This window comes from Hippoglossus stenolepis, chromosome 7, assembly GCF_022539355.2.
Source record: "Hippoglossus stenolepis isolate QCI-W04-F060 chromosome 7, HSTE1.2, whole genome shotgun sequence".
Taxonomy (NCBI): Eukaryota; Metazoa; Chordata; class Actinopteri; order Pleuronectiformes; family Pleuronectidae; genus Hippoglossus; species Hippoglossus stenolepis.
In genome coordinates, this window is record NC_061489.1 from 7,332,530 (window position 1) to 7,347,529 (window position 15,000).

At 40.8% G+C, this 15,000-nt stretch overlaps 1 protein-coding gene across 1 annotated transcript in view; it reads left to right on the forward strand.

The window, feature by feature from the left end:
- The first annotated feature begins 418 nt into the window (after positions 1-418).
- The window catches only part of gabra4 (gamma-aminobutyric acid type A receptor subunit alpha4), an 18,612-nt gene continuing 4,030 nt past the window's right edge, over positions 419-15,000 (forward strand). Inside the window, exons 1-8 of the mRNA XM_035161476.2 lie at positions 419-756; positions 900-1,018; positions 2,317-2,384; positions 2,908-3,128; positions 3,807-3,889; positions 7,929-8,072; positions 8,989-9,141; positions 14,594-14,850. Coding sequence (XP_035017367.1) covers positions 665-756; positions 900-1,018; positions 2,317-2,384; positions 2,908-3,128; positions 3,807-3,889; positions 7,929-8,072; positions 8,989-9,141; positions 14,594-14,850 — 1,137 coding nt within the window. The 5' untranslated portion in view covers positions 419-664. The remainder of the gene's footprint in view (positions 757-899; positions 1,019-2,316; positions 2,385-2,907; positions 3,129-3,806; positions 3,890-7,928; positions 8,073-8,988; positions 9,142-14,593; positions 14,851-15,000) is intronic.

A 15,000-nucleotide genomic window follows, 5' to 3' on the forward strand; every position in this document is an offset into this window, starting at 1 on the left:
CTCTACCAGTTGGGACAGAGGGTGAAGTCAGAGATGTGAATCTGATGAAGTCATTTTAAAAGCAGCGCACGTCTAATCTGTGTCCTGACCACAGCAGGTGTGTGTGTGTGTGTGTGTGTGTGTGTGTGTGTGTGTGTGTGTGTGTGTTTGAGAGAGAGAGAGAGAGAGAGAGAGAGAGAGAGAGAGAAGAGAGAGAGAGAGAGAGAGAGAGAGAGAGAGAGAGAGAGAGAGAGAGAGAGAGAGAGAGAGAGAGAGCAGTAGAGGGAGGAAGAGAAACAGACAGAAGCAAACAGATAGAGTTAGAGTGAAGAGGAAGGAGGGAGAAATGTTTCTTTCTCTGGATAACACCTCCACCACCACCACCACCACCACCACCTCCACCTCCACCACCTCCACCAGCCGCAGCTCGGATCTGGACGAGAGGTGACCGGGTCTGGGGGAAGGTGAATGTGTGCACGCGTGCATGAGTGTGTCTGTGTGTTTGTGCGTGCGTCGTGCGTCTGGCGGAGGGACTGCGGGAGCAGGAGCGAGCCTCACAACTTCCCTCCGCTGTGCGCCGCTCTGCCCTCGGTGGTGTCGCCGCCTGACTCCCTCTTCTCCCCGGGACACATGCAGGCAGCTGGCGCGGTGAGATGTGAAGAGGCTTGAAGTATGGCATGCAAACATGGTGTCTGCCAAGAAGAAGGAGATGGTGACAGCAGCGACGCGTCCCGCTTTTATTCGGACCCTCTTCTACTTTTTCTGTTTGGCGACTTGGTGAGTGCCCCCGTGCGCAGTGTCTCTGTCCGTGGTGCTGAAACCTCCTGCTCGGACGGATTCATTTGCTTTTCTCCTTTTCCTTTTTAGCACCTTTTTCTTGTTCTGGTATCCTGAATAGTTTTTTCTTTTTTTTAATCTAGTGTAAAGAAAGGCTCTGGTCAGACCAAGAAGGATGAGAGGATCTATCCGGAGAATTTTACGCGCATTTTAGACCGACTTCTGGACGGATACGACAACAGGCTTCGACCTGGGTTTGGAGGTATGAAAAAGTAAAAGTATAAAAAAAAAAGAAAAAAAAGAGCCATTGGAAACACCCAGAACATTAGGCTTAAATAAAGGATAGAACCACTTATTAATGAACTCTTTTATGCCATATGATGTTAAAAACGTTAAATGTAATAGGGCAGCCCTAAACAGGAACACAACTTCATTTTCACCTTAGTGCTGTATGAAGTTAAAACGACTTTACTCTCTTTAGACCTCCAGTTGTGATCAACAAATCCTCCCTTTAACTATTGACAGTAATAATAATAATAAAATTGTAAAAAGTCACCCCCCCCCCCCCCCCACCCCCCACCCTCCTCTATCCCTCATTTCTCTCTCCCCTCACACCAACCGGTCGAGGAGATGGCCGCCCACATTGAGTCTGGTTCTGCTAGAGGTTTATTCAAGTTAAAATAAAGTTTTCTTCTCTCCACAGTCACCAACGTGTTTGAACATTTGGGTTTCTCTATAATATGGTTTATATGTGAAGTACCTTGAGATAATGTTGTGATTTGGCACTATATGAATCAAATTGAGTTACAGTAACAGTATAATAAGATATTCATGGTGTATCTTCACCTCTCTGTGTGGGAGTGACTTGCATCATGCACCATGTAACATTGTTGCTTTGTGGTCAAGTTGAAGCTGATGTTAAACCATGTTTCAGACTTGATCCTGCAGGCTGTAAGCCCGGCAGTTTTTGCCTTCTGGAGAGAGGGGGGCCTCTAAGCTCGCACGTTTTAAATGAATGCAGTTATATAACCATGTGTATATGTTATGTTGCGGGACAAACGCTTAATGCACAGTTCAAGTGCTAAAAGTGCGGATTTGGCTTTCTTACATCATGTCTGCAGCCACGACACGTTAAGCAGCAGCAGCAGCATTATTCTAACAGTCGCTGCTTTGACTGAGTAAAGCAGCCTGTTAACAGAAATGCGCACATATATCCAGGCTCACTGACTGTAGCCTTGCTTATCCCCGCATGTCTGCCTCGACATTCATTAAATGAGAGGGAGGAAAAAAGAAAATCAAACAGGATTATGTATTTACATCTTTTAAGCATTTATTCCACTTCCATTTTGCAGAGGCACTATATACGTCTATGGATGAGATAAGCTATTGCATGTCTTTTGGGTTTGACCCTGATGGGTTGTAGGCCTATAAACTGTTTATACTCAAGTGTGAATAAAAATGTTTTCTTTCTATGACTGGACTGTGGCACGAAAGGCTTTAAAACAGGAAACAGCTATTAAATGGGGCACTTGTTGTCGTTTTTACTTTTTTATTCACTAGGTCCTGTGACTGAAGTCAAGACAGATATTTATGTGACAAGTTTTGGGCCTGTTTCGGATGTTGAAATGGTAAGTATATCCCACTCTTAATGTAATTAAACAAATGTCCATTTATGTGTTGGTATCCGGAGGAAAGACCCCAACTGGGCCCCAAGTTGTTAGGGACACAACATCCAGGTCTGATCAGCCTGTGGTGCCCTAGCAGAGGCTGTCTTGTGATTAAAAAGCTGAACCACAGCTGATGAAATGTTTCTAACATCTGCTGGTGGTCCCTCATATCTGTTGGTGGTTGGCAACTTATCATCAAACTACCACCTTGTCCTAGGTTCATGTTTAAAGTGGTCATTATACTTACATGCACCTAAATGTGTTTATTGGAGAAGATAGAGATCAGCTGAACTTTAATGATGGGGACTTTCATGCCGTTGCTGGGGAAGAAAACACTTTCCATTATCTATTTCAGTGGAAAAGCATTTGTTTTTCTAAGTAGACCTCCTTCAAGATGAATGCCAAAACTCATAAACCAGTATCACTACACCGACCTACCTACCTTAAATGCTTTCCCTTGGTTTGGTCAATGTTCCTCGTTTAGGAGTACACAATGGACGTATTCTTCCGTCAGACGTGGGTCGACCGGAGGTTGATGTATGAGGGCCCGATTGAGATTTTAAGGCTCAACAACCTGATGGTGACCAAGGTGTGGACACCAGACACGTTCTTCAGGAACGGCAAGAAGTCCGTGGCTCACAACATGACGGCTCCCAACAAGCTCTTCCGCATCATGAAGAATGGCACCATCCTCTACACCATGAGGTACTAAAGAATACCTAACTCCACCACCTTATTTACATCACTCAATCAATTGATAGGTGATATTTAAAGCCCAATCCTTAGTCTGACCATGATCACATAATTTGGGTCATAAAATATGTGTCTATTTTCGTCTCTTTGATCACAATATGCTAATTCCTGATGGAAAAACGGACTCTTTACAAACTTGTGTTCTACATTTACGTTTGTGCTCATTAAAAGAATATGAGAGGAGAAATACAGACTTTGTTTAATTTAAAGCAGCCAGGCAGATTTCCTGTGAAATCCGAGCCAGGCTGGCTGTGTAAACAGTGTGGAGGCAGTGCAGTGCAGAGGCAGTCAAACTAAACCTTAAATCCAATTAAAGCACTCAATTAACTGATCCTTTGCCTTTTTAGTGAAAATGGTCTGGAAAAAGTAAAACACTAACCTTTTAAGTATCAATAAACTACTGTTACACACTAAGATATACATTTCTCTCAGATATTAGTTTGACGAAGTGCATACTAACTGTTCATTTCTCTATGAAATGTCATCACAAGTTTCATTTTCATTAGAAGTGGTATGAAGTGAAACCCACATGAAACAGTATTGATTGGACGGTAACTACCTGTCTCACAGAAACCATTGATGAATGTGTGTGTGTGTGTGTGTGTGTGATTGATGTTGTTTCTGAAACAGGTTGACGATCAATGCCGAGTGTCCCATGAAGCTCGTGGACTTCCCCATGGACGGACACGCATGCCCGCTCAAGTTTGGAAGTTGTAAGTTTGTGTGTGTGTGTGTTCGTGTGTGTGGTCCGGGTATTATTAATTTACACAGTCACATTATGGGGACTTGTCTTTCTTATGGGGCCAGAAAGCAAGTCATCATAATGTAAATCATCATAGTTCAAGATGAAGACATGTTTTAAGGTTTGGTTTAGGTAGAGTAGGGGTTGTGTGTGTGTGTGTGTGTGTGTGTGTGTGTGTGTGTGTGTGTGTGTACTTTTCAAAGACGCTAGAGTCAGTGTTTCCTTTGCATTACTACTAAATAGACGTAAACAAACAAACACCCTCGTGTCTGCCTCCCCACTTAACATCACATGAGTCTATGAGCCCCGGAAATTCAAACAAAAAGCAAGTAATGCACTACGAGTAACAACGTTTCAGAAGAGTCTCCACTTTGTGTAAGTTCACCAGGATTCATATGGTTTTGTTTTCAAAAGTTAAAGTTAGGTTGAAGCTGTTATCCATTTAGTGACAAATTTTGGTGAGAGGGAGCAATGATAAAATAAAAATGATCAATCTCATACTATATATATCAATTTCTTATATAAAATATATCCCAAAACAGCTGGAAGCAAATACCATTTGTCCAAGTCTGTTTTAGTTGCAAAGGTTTCTTGATTTATGTTTGAAAAATATATTAATATTTACAAAAGCTACGTTTTTTATTTATAAATGTCGGAAGGTGAGCAAGTGTCTTATAATCTTTTCCTCTGTTTTTCAGTTTGAGAGGATGATTTACTGATTTCACATTCAGATATTGTAAATCTCTCTTAAAACCCTGCGCTCACACTTAAATATACGCTGCTTGTGCTTAGATTTTCTGCCCTCCAGCTTCAGCTCTTCACCTCGTGCTCATGCTGCTTCTGTGTGAAAAGTTTGTTCACGGATTTGTGCTCTGCTCTTGAATTTTTTTTTTTGTGAAACAAATCTGTCAAACTTTCCCAACCATTCGAATGCCAGTTGTAGTATTGATTAATTAAATTGTCCTGCCCTGAGAGCATTTGGAAATCATACGTGAAATCAACATCCTGCTCTCAAACTGAAAGACCACACTCTTAAATAGAGAGGGGGAAAAAAACAGTCTCTCACATATCAAATATTTGTCCTGACATTATAAAAGTTAAAATGTAACTACTAAAGCTCAGTCACATGACTGTCCTCTGCTTGGAGCTGAACTGGATGCTGTATAACAGGATCAGCTAAAGAACTGAACACTTCATCAGACACAAATCAACTGAATGCTAATACTAAATAATGAAGTATTTCATTCTTCATTGTGAACAATGAAGCCCTCACTCAGCACCAGTGTTTCGAGAGGGCCTACTGGTCAGCAGAAATGACTTATCTCAAATAAAGGAGTTTCTCACATAATGTGGCTCCGTCTTATCAGAGTCGAGCAGCGATTTAAAGATTACATCTGCAGGAGAGAGGAAGGGAAAAGACAACGAGTCTGCCTTCACACCCGCCCAATCTTCCGTCAGTGACATTGCAGAGGACAAATTCACATCTCTCAGTTATTGTCATCCTTCTCCCCCTCCTCACACTCCTCCTTTCACCATCCTGCTCTGCTGCAGCTTTAGCCTCCAGTCAGGAGGAAGCGAACATGGATCTGATGTGGCCTGAAGCGAAGGAAAGGTCAGAATCCCTTCCTCTGCCTCAGGATAGCACAGACCTATGCAGCTATTTTCCATAGCTGGTGTTTGTGTGTATGTCTGTGTGTGTGCCTGCTAATTTTCTCTCAGTCTGCCCTGTCTTCAGTTTTCCCAACTCCATCACTCTCTCTCTCTCTCTCTCTCTCTCTCTCTCTCTCTCTCTCTCTCTCTCTCTCTCTCTCTCTCTCTCTCTCTCTCTCAGTCTCCTTCTCTGTTTCTCCATCTGGACTCTAGACTGCGCAGGCACTGCATTTCCACTCCATGACACACCACAGTCATTTCATTTTGGCAACACAGTTGGTATCCAGCCGAAGTGGAGTCCCATAGGGAGTGGTAGGCTAAGACGACTGGCATTTTGTCGTGGGCCCACAGACTGGTCAGCCCAACCAGAACAGCAAAGTACTATAACTCTCTTTTCTGGGTTGGTAGCGTGCTCCAATCCTTCTGGGCTGTGGGCTTCAACTTCTCTTTAAAACAAAGGGTTTTAATATACTCCTGTCTCCATTTAATGAACACCAACACACCAGCAAAACAGTACATAACTCTGGGAATTCACACAGGCCTCTCAGCTTCTCCAGAATGAGGCTACTCCACCATGTAACACCCTGTTCTACATAAAACAATGGCAGGTAGGAATCAATTAATTCCCTGACAAGGGAAAATGCAGCGGTAACATAATGGCTACACATGAAAATATATAAATGAAACACTAATTCATTCTAAATGACAATGACACAATGATGTACTTAAAAGTACTTAATTTAGCATATGCACAAAAAGGCTGTGCAATTATTCCTTCTGAAATATATAATTTAATCAAAAGTAACCCCAGAATATAATGTGTACCATAACTATCCTATCAGACATAATGCATGAGTTGGAAAAATACCACAATGAACTTTAGCTCCATCATGTTGCATCGATTTGGAGCTAAACAAGAATGGGATTAGAAAGAGTGGATTGGAAGTTGTCTTTTTTTAAATCAGCAAATATATAGAAGCAAAGATATAAAGCCGTCAGTGCCAGTTCAGGGTTATATGATGAAAAACCCTCCTTGGCAGTCAACTACAATAAAGTCTGGAGAAACCTGCACTGTAATCTTATTTTCTTCGCAGAATAGTAAATTCATTACTGCAGAGTTTCCTTGCGTTTGAATGGAGGTGATGGGTCAAACTGCCTTAAAGAGCTGATAGCCTTAAAAATTAATGAGAGAGTTCTATTATCCTGCGATGTTGCGTCCGAAGCTCTTTCCACTGCCAGGAACACAATTCTTTGAGAAACAATGAGCAGGAATAATTTGGGTTTACAATCCTCCAAACTAAATATCACAGTCAGCATTTTGGTTCGTAACTTTACTTGATCAAACTTAAAGCTGCAACAATCAATATCTATATTTTAACAAGTATCACTTGTAGTGGAAACCCCACAAAAAATAATTTCCTGACTCTGCTGTTCCACTTCGGCTCTGTGGAGGGTTTCAGTGTCTTTTAACTCATTGTTTTCACTGCTCCCATTAACCCGTTACTGCAGCAGCAGGCAGTTGTTTTTACTGATGATCCTGTCACTGTCTATTAACTGATTCTGGAAATAACTCCAAGTGTTGAGACTAAATTATAACAGTGAAGTTGTTGTGAAACCAAAACATTGAGCTAAACAATAAAACACTCCTTGAAGAGGAGGAGCTGTCAGGTGATAACTTCCCAACAGTTTGTTACACCTGAGTCACACCTTTTAGATACAGGTAGTCATGTGACCCATTGTTAAATTTGAATTGTGATTGTAGCTGCTTGTTGCATGTTTGCATTTGAATCCATAAGATTAGATAAGATAAGATAATCCTTGGCTTTATTACTCCCACAGTGGGGGACCTTTTTCAAGTTGACTCGACATGAGTCTTTCTTAAAAGCTAACGGCATTGTTAGAGTTAGTTAGTGCTTATATTTCATTTATTTCAATGAATTATTCTGAGATTCAGTGAAAAGTTAAAAATGCCCTGTCTCACAATGATAGAGGGAGAAAAAAAAAGCCTGGATTCCTCCTTGATCTGGGTTCTTCTTGGGGTCATGCCCCACCCCTCCACAAAATATCATGGAAATCGATTGCACAGTTTTTGTGTAGTCCTTCTAAATAACTAACGATAGTAACGGACGATACCTCCCTGATGGAGGTAACAACATGTGAACTGAAAGACTAGAAAGGAGAACGGTGGCAAGAGGCAGAAGTTTTCCATGAACCCCTATAAAGTGTATAAACGTATGTGAATGGACTGACTGACAACACCATACAGTACATGCATGCACACACTTATGCAACAACATACGCAGGTTCACATTATGACTGTAAATGACTCACACCGGTGTGTCTTTGCTGTCTGCCCACAGATGCCTATCCCAAAACGGAAGTGATCTATACTTGGACCAAAGGGCCTCAGCATTCGGTGGAGGTGCCCCCCGAGTCCTCCAGCCTCGTTCAGTATGATCTCATCGGACAGACGGTCTCCAGTGAAACCATCAAATCCATCACCGGTGAGACTTGCTCGTCCTGTCACCATTTTGAGTTATCAGCTGAGAAACGCTTCCAAGTGAAATGGCTGCAGAAATGATGTGATGAGATTAGTTGTTTACGTCACACTAACACAAAATATGAAATCTGGTCAAACCTGGTATTTGCCAACTCTACATTGTGACATCTGACTGGACAACGGGAAAAGTATCGATCTCCTAATTCTGGAAATCTTTGTCTGTCTGTTGTATGTGGTTGTTGGCTTCACAAGTGTCATATGTATTGTTAAGGGGCCCAAGGAAGAGCAGTTTTAAATTTGGTGAGCTTTGATATGTGATAAGCTTCACCAGACTCTGAATTAAACAGGTGAACATGTGTTTGTGCAGCAGCGGTGCAGCGGAGCTTCAGGGTTCTGTGGCCCCACAGCCGGCCTTTACTTGATGTGGCTCAATTACTGCAGGTCACTTTGACAGTTTCAGAGAGAAAGCTGCAACCAGCACAACCACAGGTCAAGCAAACAGCCCGAACAGGCAGGTTTGGAACAGGCCCTGCACCAGTTGTACAGACGCAGCTCAGGAGGTAGATACTGGAGGGGTTTGGAGCTTTGACTCTTGCAGACATGAGAGCGCAGACAGCCTTGTGACATCAAACGCTGTTAACATCACATGTGGAGGTATTCCAGACGGTCTTCTAGTTCACATAAATACTGGAGGATACGAAAAAAGATTTTGGCAGCAGAGAGTGGGAACAGGTGGCATCTGTCCATTTTGGGTGAAAATGGATAGGGGGGGTTTCTAAAATGTAGACGAGTATGAAAAAACGAAGAAATAAAGTGAAAAGTGACGTCTGTCTGAAGACGTGTTCACTGAATATCTGTCAGACTGCGACTTTCAACTCTTTGTTACTAATCAAACTAATTCATTTCTCCTCATCCTCCAGGTGAATATGTGGTGATGACGGTCTACTTCCACTTGAAACGTAAAATGGGCTACTTCATGATTCAGACGTATATCCCCTGCATAATGACAGTAATCCTCTCCCAAGTGTCCTTCTGGATAAATAAAGAATCAGTCCCGGCACGCACAGTCTTCGGTATGTATCGTGATCCTGCACAGCCCCACTCCTCCTCTCTGTTTACTTATATGATGCCTCCATGCAAACAGAACAGAGCTGGAGTGTGTGTCCACTCTGCACAACAACGCGATGCTACAGTGTGCGCTGATTATGTTAAATACAATAGCTGTTTTTTTTATTTAAAAAATCATGAAATACAAATTCACTTTTATTAGTTTAAGAACTGGTGTGAAATGTGTAAAAAATCATTTTGAGCATCTCCCAGGCAAATATGCCTGAAGCAAGAAATTTGGGTCGACAAAAATAGTTTTAAATGGTGAATTATATAAAATCTTCTCCAGATTTTATAAGTATACCTCTGAAATTTGTTTAAATGTAATGAAAGCTTTTAGATATAAATGCAGGGTAAGATAAATAAAGAGGTTGTTATAGACAAGAAACCTGGAGAATCATGTTAGGTATTTACAGATCGTTCATTTTACATGGAAAGAATAATAAATAAATGTTAAGGTGCTGTATGCACAACTGACTTGATATGATGTACAAATACTAAGCAGATTAAAAACCGAACATTGGGTAAGTGAATAATAATAAATAGTAATAATTATAAGGAGACACAGCGGTGAGGTTGCTCTGGTATAAAGTGAAACAGCAAGATTGTCCTGGGAAATGTCTATTATCGTTATTCATTTTAAACAGAGGCCTCGGACAAAATTATTGTTTCTTCCTTATTATTATTATCAGTTTTTTTTATGAAATACTAAATCTAGTTAGCAGCATTGTTGGGCAGTAAATAATATCCATTACAGTCATGCCACACTGATTACTTTTTTCCATTATGAGTAGTGTAGGGAATAGTTACTAATTACAGCAACGCTCCATTACTTTGACGCATGGCTGGGCCTGTTAGCTGTTCGTAGGAGTTTGATGATGGGTTAATAGCACTTTGGTGTCTGTGAGTTCAGTTGATAGACCGGTCCGGGTCATTACAATATTTCAGCTGCATAATTAGTGATGCAATCTAATAAGATAAGATAATAAAGGCTTTATTAATCCTGTAAAAAATGATTGTGCCAGCTTACTCCAAGATTACAGAAACATCATTTACAATAGAATAGAGTATAATAAAACAATAGACTATTAAGTCAAGAAACTTTAAATGAAAATGATTAGAAATATAAAGTGTAGTATATTTACAAAAGCTAAAGCTAAAATATAAGAAGTTACATCTGACAGTAAACTAACACTAAACTACAGTGGCAGTAAGTAGTAATGATCATAAGAGTAATATTGCACATAATGTTGGTATTCTTTTTTCTCAGTTACTGAATTCTATTAGAATGCTATGCGTATAATATATTACCATTAAAGGGAGTTACAGCTGTTACATTGCTTTTGAACATCATTACATTCACTCACATTTTGTTCCATCAACAAACATATTTTTATATTTTCACATTTCGACAGATGCTGTATTATACAATCTTTTCTACAGTATCAGTTGTTTTCAGTTTTGGCCTGTGACCTACTTTATCGCTCCTCTGGTTCTACCGGCTCTCTGTCCTAAAATTGAAAAAAAGAACAAAACTTTACCCAGTGTTGGTCTGCTTTGTTGTTTGAGTATTTAGGGACGTCTCCTTTGAGCAGTTTGTTGACCACGTTCTTCCACTTTTGTTGATGGAGAGTCATTCACAGATAATGATGCTGATACTTGATCTTGAGAGCAGTTCTAATAAATGGTTTTGTGGAGCCTGGTTTTTCGGGAGGCAATTTAACGTCATCAAGAGCAATGAAACAGAAAGAAAAACAAAACAGTGTTAGAGGCGATGAATGATTCCCAGAACAGACATGTCGACTGTATGTGATGCCACGGACATGTTTGTTGTTCTAAAAGAATATAACCATCATTTCTTTATTTAATAGTGTCGGGGGTTTTATGTATTTTATCTTTGTATTTCACTAAAGCTTCAAAGATCAATTATAAGCCGGTATTAGGGTTTGATGGGTTGTTGTGAAAAATCTCATTTAATGTGATGGGCATGTTGTTGGCATTTATTCAAACTGTGGCAACATACTGAATCACTAATCGTGACGAAACAACCAATCTCCCTAATGGCTTCCTCCCGCAATGTCACCTGTTTCCTTTCAGCGTGCGTCTGACACGGTGTGAATCTTTTCTGTTGACTGCACAGTTTGTGTATTGAGTGGGTGCAGAAAACCGCTGTGTGACCAGGTGTGTGGGTTCAAAAAGTGTGAACCTGTGCGGTGCAGTGCAATAAAGCAGTAGAGGATGAACGCGGCTCTCCTGCAGTGTCCAGTGTAGCTGACAGTCCAGCTGCCCTGCCCCTGCCGTCAGGGCCCAGCGTGACGGAGACGTCACAGCAGCACAACCACTGTTGTCTCAGTGGAGCCTCTGAGGCGACGTAATTCCTGCTCTTATCTGCTGCATTTGGGAGTGTGTGTGTGTGTGTGTGTGTGTGTGTGTGTGTGTGTGTGTGTGTGTGTGTGTGTGTGTGTGTGTGTGTGTGTGTGTGTGTGTGTGTGTGTGTGTGTGTGCGGCTGCGCTGGGTGAGGTTGGGGGTGGGAAGGGAGGATGGCGAGCCATGTTTGGATTTGTCCATTTCTTTTCTGCACTTACTGTTTTGACTTCTCGTCTTGGAGACTCCGCCAAAGTGTCATGTTTAGAGTTTATCAGGACGACAAACAGGAGGAAGGATTACAGTTGGAACCTCTTGGCTTCAGATGGAGGGGCATTTTTGAGTGTGCAGATGTAGAGCAAAGTATAATGTCTTCTTTAGTCACCAGTGATGGAGATGAATGAGCATATGGAATAGTTGATAGTTGTGAAATTCACACACACATACACACACACACACACACACACACACAAATATAGTGTATGTATAAATGACAGTTCCTGCTTCAGGGGATAGTTATGTCCTGTAGGCTTCCTAATTTAGAAACAATGTACTGAGCACATTGAGGTCAAACCGTGTCATGTTGTCAAAGGGACTTTTCCAAGAAAATAGCATCATAAAGAGCTGAAGTCATGACGTTACGTCTGGACTTGCCTCTGCTCCGCCAGCTTATGTAACATCTTATTCAGGATTTCTATTACATAAAAAAAATAAAAGATGAAGCCTTTTCCTGCTGTTTCATTTTCATATTCCACAAATCAGAGATTTTAACAAAAATACACAACAGTTACTTTGTGAGCACTGAATCAACTACAGATCCCACTTGATTTGTCAATATCCATAAAACTGTCAATTGTCAATTCTAGTTTTTTAAAAGCTGTAATGAACCTGCAGGGCTTATGGAAAATTCCTTTAGTTTAGAGCTGCTTCAAAAAGAGATATTGAATTAACAACATTTAAATCTAAAATCCAGTTCTTGTCTGAAACTTGAAAAGAAAAGGAAAAGACATCAAAATAAGCATCGGAATATGTAGAGTTCCATTACACTTATCAACCATGAGAGTTTCTGCTTACGTTGAGAACAGCTTTGTATTAGAGGTTGATATCCTCAGTCTGTGGCCTCCAGCCACAGTTCACCTATCAATGTCATCCAACTGGTTTTGATTGACAGGTAATTATATGGCAGTCACGTCCGGGCACAGGGGATGAATTTATGTTGGGCAAGGACTCTGCAGCACAGATTGTTCCAGATCTCCAACGGAAAGGGGATTTTCTCCAAATTACATAATTGCTATTGGTTGATAACAGCAAGGACGAATGATGAGATACAGGCTTATACTTTAACCTTTTGTTATTGGTCACAATATGACCTTGTGTGCTGGTCAAAACTGTGTCTTGTTTTATTTTTGTGGTTCTAGTCGTGGTAGTCCTCTTACAAGTGAATGCGGAACATTACATTCAGTCCAAAGATGGACCATCTACTCATTTCACTACATTCTTTAGATCTATGTTGTATAAACTCTTTTCTTTGCACCAAAATAATCCTATTGAGTGAATTAAACCTGATTGGGTAAAGCAGTTTGGCCTGAATCCCAGTGAAAGAGGCAGGAAAAAGCAGAGGAGGATCAGTACTATCATGAAACCTAGCGCTCTATACACTTGTTAGCCTGGTTAGCCTTAGCTTTATCCTCCAGATGCCTTTTTTCAGTCAGTTTGTGCATCTTTGGGCTTATTTAAAACTGCACTAACCATGAACCATGGATGAAGAAGAAGATGCTGCTCCTAGTGATGAATTCACTGATTTGTTTTTCATCTCATTGTCATTGGTTTTAAATATTGTAAGTTATTAGTGTTTTTGATTCACTCTAGTTGCTGTTATCAACCTTACCTCTAACAATGAGTAGGAGGAGACCAAAATAAAGCACATCCATACTACTACGTTTTCATTTGATAACGCATCAACTCTGCTTTGGATACACCTGGCAAACACACTACTACTACTACAACTTCAGTCGCTAACACAGAGAAGTTTGGAAACGCTGCTCGCCCCGTTTTAGTTTGAAAATAAGCTTCGTTTTAGTCTGGCAGAAACGGAGGTATTTGGAAACCATGCATAGACACTGGCATAGACACCGCTTGTTGATTGGACTCTTTTTGGTCACGACATAGTCCTTAGCTGAATCGTCATGTTCCTAACACACGCCCCCTTACGGAAGTGAACAACTGCCATGAGCCTCAGCTACCAGTGTAGAAGGCAACATGCATAATCAATTACAAGCGTTGTTGACCCTGTTGTCTGTGTTAACAGCAGTTGTACTATTAATTTCTCAATTATAATGATACTTATACATACATGTATATATATATATATATATATTATATTATTCGAGCAATTCCCTTTCACACCACCATGCCCAGTGTAGCTAAGCAGTCGCACGCGGTTTCAGGTGTGTTATTATGAACAGGGATTTAAACTGATATGGAGCCAATACGCTTGTGTGGACAGAGATTGAAGTAGTTTGAAAGCTAAAACTTAAGTTTCAAATGACAATGTAGTATTATGGATGATACAGTCCCTAAGTAGCCAGGAACACAACTCAAAATGAATACTAATGTTGCTCTATGTCAGCTTTTGTGTAAATAAAGATACAAAACACTGAAAAAATAACAAATCCGTTTATGCAGGCGGAAATACAATGTGTTCTTCATCTGCCATTTCAAAGGGCCAAATACATTTGGCTCATCATTAACCCTTCTGCATTCAGTTAATGAAATATGCTGATGAGAACAAAGTAATGTCCACGGGTTATTAAACAATGTGCAAATGATCAGCAACACCATTTATTTAGCAATGACATGAAGAAAATGTTATTCAGATTTTATTTATAGCTGCCTCTTTTTCAAAAATGACTTATTTTTAAATGAGAAATATTACAATTTGATATAATGAAATTAGAATTTCTGGACTTCCAGCATATAGGGCTGTATATGAAACACTTTGTAGGAACAGGTTTATATGGCTGACATTGTTCTTTTTGTCTTTGTAATTAAAGGCATCACCACTGTCCTGACCATGACGACACTCAGCATCAGCGCTCGCCACTCCCTTCCCAAGGTCTCCTACGCCACTGCCATGGACTGGTTCATCGCTGTCTGCTTTGCCTTCGTCTTCTCTGCCCTAATTGAGTTTGCTGCTGTAAACTACTTCACCCAAACGCAGATTGAGCGGGCCAAAAAGAAGCCGGCCAAATGTCCCCCGGTTCCGCAAACCACGCCTGTCAAGGTCAAGGACACCGAGGAAGTGCTGCAGGTGATTTTTGTTTCCCTCAAAGTGGCTGTGGCAAATAACCTGATAGCACTTTACTTCAAGGAGCACTTACACAGCATGTCCCTTATTATGTGCTTACTGTATCTGGCCTTTAGCCTACACCTTTATAGCCAGGAGTGGGGCTGCCTGAGG